Source organism: Branchiostoma floridae, chromosome 5 (genome assembly GCF_000003815.2).
Source record: "Branchiostoma floridae strain S238N-H82 chromosome 5, Bfl_VNyyK, whole genome shotgun sequence".
NCBI lineage: Eukaryota > Metazoa > Chordata > Leptocardii > Amphioxiformes > Branchiostomatidae > Branchiostoma > Branchiostoma floridae.
Genome location: NC_049983.1, coordinates 20,519,423 through 20,525,341, shown reverse-complemented (window position 1 = coordinate 20,525,341; position 5,919 = coordinate 20,519,423). Strand labels below are relative to the sequence as shown.

General features: G+C 40.7%; 1 protein-coding gene across 1 annotated transcript; it reads left to right on the top strand.

Moving 5' to 3' along the window:
* Positions 1–1,828: 1,828 nt before the first annotated feature.
* On the top strand, positions 1,829–5,712 carry LOC118416002 (ras-related protein Rab-43-like). Its single transcript, XM_035821033.1, has 3 exons — positions 1,829–2,169; positions 3,454–3,637; positions 4,308–5,712. The coding sequence occupies exons 1-3, from the start codon at positions 1,960–1,962 to the stop codon at positions 4,565–4,567; spliced, it is 654 nt and encodes a 217-aa protein (XP_035676926.1). The 5' UTR covers positions 1,829–1,959; the 3' UTR covers positions 4,568–5,712.
* The last annotated feature ends 207 nt before the right edge of the window (positions 5,713–5,919 follow it).

Sequence of the window (5,919 nt, the reverse complement as noted above, 5' to 3'; positions counted from 1 at the left end):
ACGATCTAATTGTCTCTTACGTAAAGTAAGAGCAGGGAGGGGCTTTTTAACCTCCTTGGTAAGAGACAATTAGTTCGCGCAACCGTAAAATTGTGTGTTTGAGTGTTTGTCAAACTCATCGGCCCGATGCATACAGTATCTTTAACAAACCAGTAGTCCCCATGCGGAAATTAAGTGGTTAAGTTTAGTTAAGGTATTTGGAACAGTCGTGCTTGTTTTTCTTGACCAGAGCTACATCGGTACTTGTCAGTTCTGATCGTGATGGGTCACAGGTGAGAACCACGCCTCACGCCCGTGGATGCCGTGAGCTGCATAGTTAAATTAAGTTCTGTGACAACGTACTACACGTAGCTCCAAAGAAAATGTCGCTCTTTAATAGATGCTTGACGTCGAAGGATATCCTAGAATCATTTGTTATAAACCATCGTTAAAAAGCGAGATCAGTATCAGATTGCATCTAAAAAAGGACAAAGTGTCTTCAGCTGTTTGATACGAAGGACACTGATTCCCACGATCTCATGACCTTCACTGACAGGCTGAACGCTTCGACTTACGAATGATATATAAGCTACGAACGATTAAGCTTTACGTACAGCAATGTCCATCAGTTGGGCTTGAGTTGAGCGTATATACGTATTTTGAGGTGTTCTTGACGTTTTTCGTGATTGTTTGCAGTCGGGCATTTGTAGAAATACAGAAAGACGTCGAAAGCACCGCCAAATATACGCCAAACAAGCCCGAGAGCTCCTGCACTTTTTTTACGGGGCAGGTCATTATGAAAATGCATCTGAACAAAAGACCAACCGATGCAGATTAATCAAGGACGTTATATAATGAAAGTATGTAACCCATCAGAAAGTACTCTTCAACGGTAACAAAAACATTGGCATACTAAGAAGTACAAATTTGCGTGCAAAACCATAGCGTTATCTTAAAGGGTCACCTGCCTTTCTTACTGATTGGTTCATCCAGCCAATCAGTAAATCAAGATACAGTGAGCATGAATCCCACGACCCTGTGAACTTAGCTGTCAAGTTTAACACTGTGAATTATGATGACCTGTAATACTGTAAATGCAGAAATTTTCGCGGTAGATTAATGTTCCCGGTTTTCGCGGTGACCACTTCACCGCGAACCTAAAACCACCGCGAACATTTTTCTATTATGGTATCAGACTGTAGTTTATGGTGTTACCGCGAAATTAAAACCACCGCGAAAAGTTATTTTTCCCGCTACCCCGAAAGTCCCCGCGAACTTAAATGCACCGCGAACCTAAAACCACCGCGAACATTTTTCTATTATGGTATCAGACTGTAGTTAATGGTGTTACCGCGAAATTAAAACCACCGCGAAAAGTTATTTTTCCCGCTACCCCGAAAGTCCCCGCGAACTTAAATGCATTTACAGTATTCGGGTTTGCCAGGTCGTAACCTCTTCTCTTTGCAAATCAAATGCCGCATGTTGGAAATCAAACATGACACAAATGTGACGTGCCCAAACGTAACGTTACGTATGGATTGGCAACGTTACGTATGGATTGGTATCTTTATCGCAACGGTTGTCGCACAGTAAAATGTAGTGTACCAAAGTTCATGAAAGTTCAAATATGGCAATCCTTCAGTCCGTCAGTGAGCACGTGATATGCGGTCCTCAGCGTGCTCTTTGAATGATTGTCATGCTATTACACCGTCCTTGCGTGCAAAACTATGAGTTCATGATCTTGAAGTGTCTTTCTGGTTGGATCATTCAATCAATCAATCTGTCAACCAAAGTTTGAAACTCGCTCTGGACATGCGCAGAACAAAACATGACTCTGACTAATAACATGACGTAATACTAATAGTACTCCTGACGCGGCGAAAACCATCATGGCGGACTGATCAAATATAACGTTTCTAGATCGCACGTTGTAACGGCAAGTTTTCCGCCCTTTCCGAGTTTTGTCAGCCTATCCTTCCAATGCCAAATGTTGGAGAAATGTCTACGCTCCTTGAGAACGACGACGGTTTTGACTTTCTGTTTAAAATCGTGTTAATCGGCGACGCGGGAGTGGGGAAGACGTGCGTGGTGCAGCGGTTCAAGTCGGGGACGTACATGGAGAGATGTGGCAGCACCATCGGCGTGGACTTCACCATGAAAACGGTCACCATCGACGACAAGCGGGTAAAGGTAAGTGGGAGAGAGACATTGTAGCGAGCAGTTGTATCAGTATGAACAAGAATAAAGCGCTGACGCCCTCAAAATGTCAGGTGGAATCACCCGGAATCCCTAACCCGGAAGTGAGGGTGAGGGGAGGTGGGCAAAGTCGACTGCACTAGTACTGTAACAATAGCACAAAAGGGCCAGTTGTTCAGGATGTAAACTGCGTCATAGCATTGATTTTTCTACACGTTGACACGTCTCTGAGTTTTATCCGTGCCCTGACTGTGTGTGGAGATACACTTAGAACGTTAACGTGCTGACGGCTTGGTTGGGGCCGATTCTAAAATTATGGCATAACGCAGTGTTAATGAAATTAAGTTCTTTGTGTAGCTTTCTCAACCGTCGATAAAGAATGCAAACCTATTTACGAATGAAGCAGTGGCTGATGGTTTGATAAAGATTTTCCCATGGGATCAACCTGGATTAGAGTACTGCTTACAGCACACCTGCCCCTTCCACTATTGTACTTTGTACTTTAAACAACATTCATGACAACAACATAATACAACGTCCTTTTAAGTAAGTCATTAAAGTGATGAGTCATTTCGTTTCAAAAACTGTCTCTGCAATAGTCAACTTGGTGTGATATTGAATTGCACTTGCTGTGGGGAATATGGTATAACAGTTCTAAGCAGTCTTAGCACAACAATTCACAGCCCTTAAAAAAAATCACATAAATACAAATACTTGTAATGTTAACATTAAACACATTATTTAAATACAAACACTTAATATCAGTTTTGGGGCACAAGGTGCCTCAGGGGACTGTGACTTTTGTTGCCCATTCAAACGGAGTAATCCCAAGCGCAGGTGGAGAAACAGAATAAAGCAGATTAATTAAGGAGCAAGTGTTGTATATGATTAGGAGAAACAGGTGAGGTGGATCAACTGCCCCCATCCCATATAAAACACTGAGTGAAGAGAAATAACATGCAGTACACAAAGAGGAGACAGACATGAGGGATGTTAGGGAGAGGGATATTTAAAAAAATTATCAATCAGTCCTTCAGAAGTACAAAAATGTATAGCTGTCAGTGGAGGACATCCCACTATTGCCCAATATCAATCCCCAATACCTAATATATGTGACTATTTTGTGAGATGTCTAATACACCAAAGCAGAGGGATACTTGAATTGGATAGGCTACTATCCATGCTTTATCTTTTTTTGTGGCTTCTTTCCATCTAGAATGTCCTTCTTTCTTCAACCCAGGACCAGTGGCTTTAAATTGGCTATCTTGTTTATTCTAGCTACAAGTATGGGACACAGCCGGTCAGGAAAGGTTCCGCACCATCACGCAGAGTTACTATCGGAGCGCCAACGGTGTCATCATCGCATACGACATTACCAAGAAGGAAACGTTTGACAACGCAGTTCGATGGTTGGAAGATGTCAAGAAGTACGCAGGGCCTAATGTCGTCAAGCAGCTTGTGGGTAGGTGAAAGCTACATCAATGTTTAGTTAAAATGAAAGTACGGAGTATGCCAAATGCAAGAATTGACACCTGTCAAGGTGGCATTGAATAGCCGGGTTGCTTAAGGCTAACACACACAGGTTCATTTCCTTGTATTTCTGGCTACACTTTGTGTCCTTTGGAAAATGCACATTACACGACTTTCCTCACTCCACCCAGGTGTAAAAATGTGTTTGGTTCAGGAGGTAAATCTTATCAAATGGTGGTGAAAGGAGATAATTGTGCTATGCATTCCAATAAAATAGATGAGACATGGAGTTATTGACCCACTGACTGCCCATTCTCAAAAGGCTATGGGACCTTTACCTTTGGTCATTTGCAAATGTCACAAAATATAACAATTCAGTTTGTTTCCTCACAGCTCTGAATTATAACAGCTTGTCTGTACTGTGGAAAATATCATGAAAGGTCATAAAGTATGTTTTGTGTACAAGTCACTTTTAGCAGGTGGAAAGGTTATCAAACAGATGAAGTATGCCATCTGTGCACTAGAACCATACCTTTGTATGTGTGCCGTGCTATATGATATTTACCAGCACTGCAGGGAAAATGTAATACCTTCCTTATGTGTAGATGCACACAGCCCAATTTGTTGTATAGGTAACTGCTCATTCTTTGTTTTACTTTTAGGTTGCAAAAGAGACTTGGAAGAAATGCGTGAAGTGAACGTAACAGAAGCCAAGTCCTTTGCAGTTCAAAACTGCATGTTTGATGCCTTGGAAACATCAGCCAAGGAGGACACTAACATTGAGGAATGTTTCATCAGGATAGCCAAGGAACTAAAGAAACAACATGGCGGTACAGCACTCCAGGGAGACAGGGATGCTGGGAAAATTGTGATGGGAGAGTCCAGGAGGGTGGACGGGGGAGGGTGGGGTTGCTGTGGATAAACTTAAAGTCCCGTAAACATTGTGATATAGTTAGGAAACCAAACATTGCATTATATGGTGGATAACAGGTATCCAAGAAGAGAAGATAGAGTTCAAATTATATTACATGACTCTGATTTAACGTGACTCAATTTAAAACAGGTTTAAGTATACGAAAAAGGATTTTTGTCTTCAGTGACAGGGAAGATGGTTAGTTTTAGCAGTTTTGGAACGTCTGGACTGCTTGTCTTGTCTACAGTATGTTATCGTTGCCTTTTGTCTCCCACATAACTGCCATCCAAAATGTGCCAAATATTGGTATTGCTGCTGCATGGCAATTCGTCCTACTAGGTGTGAAACTCTGCTTTTCAGTGTCTTTGAATCAGAATGAAAGAAGTCAAGGAAAAAAATATATTCTGTAATGATCCTGTGATTGTGACACTAGGGCTGATCTGCTCATGTAAAATGTGAGCATGAGTGTTGTTTATCATCTGATATGAACAAGTTCAACTGTTCTCAAACACAAGATGTTGGTTTGATGGTTGAAGATATGAAGGTTTCTACTGGTGAGAACAATGCCAGAAATGTGTCATAATGTTAGCTTGTGATAAGTCAAATATCTCCACAAGTGCCAATTCATATTAGCCATGTTTCTAACGAGAAAATTTTAATGTATTAAGATGCACATGTTCTTTAGTTGCCAATGTGAGAGGCTGATGACCAAAAGAACTTCTCAAAATGTGCAACTGTCCAAAAGGACAATTTTTAGCTGAGGTAAGTCTGATGAATGAGTTTATTAGATTCAGTTGAGTTTTTCTTGGTTTTGGTGTTACTGAAAACTTGCTGCTGGTGGCAATGTTGTATTCTTGCTTACATAGCTTGAAATGAAGCTCGTGTGACTAAACAAATTTCTTTCAATGCAAACTATACTTAATCCTATTTTTCAGAGTGTTTTATGGAAATTCAAAAGAAACGTGGAATTATTTTTTGTTGCTGATTTAGAAGTGGTACCAGTATGTCTTAATTTATTTAATATTATTATCATGGGTATAAAAATACTCAATTAATTTGAAATTTTAGAATTATTGGTGGAATGTGTTTGTATATATCTGACCTCATAGCCTGGCCTTAAATGTCATGGTGACGAAATATACCTGTCAATCATACAGTTGTGCTGTGTTTTCTTTGCAATTAGGCAAATACGAGCAATCGCTGTTGTTGTTTATATCCGGGGTATTCGGCAGTTGGTGCCTACCAGGACGTCAGCAGATTGGATTGAAAATTTGATTTAAATTAGCAGATCAAATTACCGGTAAGCCGATAAGACGTAAATCAATGTTTTGCCAAACACCTGCTTTTTGCCTCATTACAAA

What these genes read in the sequence shown, in the direction of transcription:
- LOC118416002 (XM_035821033.1), top strand. Translation starts at nt 1,960, where the DNA reads ATGCCAAATGTTGGAGAAATGTCTACGCTCCTTGAGAACGACGACGGT. An exon ending in TCGACGACAAGCGGGTAAAG is followed by an intron (nt 2,170 to 3,453) that starts GTAAGTGGGAGA and finishes TGTTTATTCTAG; the next exon opens with CTACAAGTATGGGACACAGC. An exon ending in TGTCGTCAAGCAGCTTGTGG is followed by an intron (nt 3,638 to 4,307) that starts GTAGGTGAAAGC and finishes TTTTACTTTTAG; the next exon opens with GTTGCAAAAGAGACTTGGAA.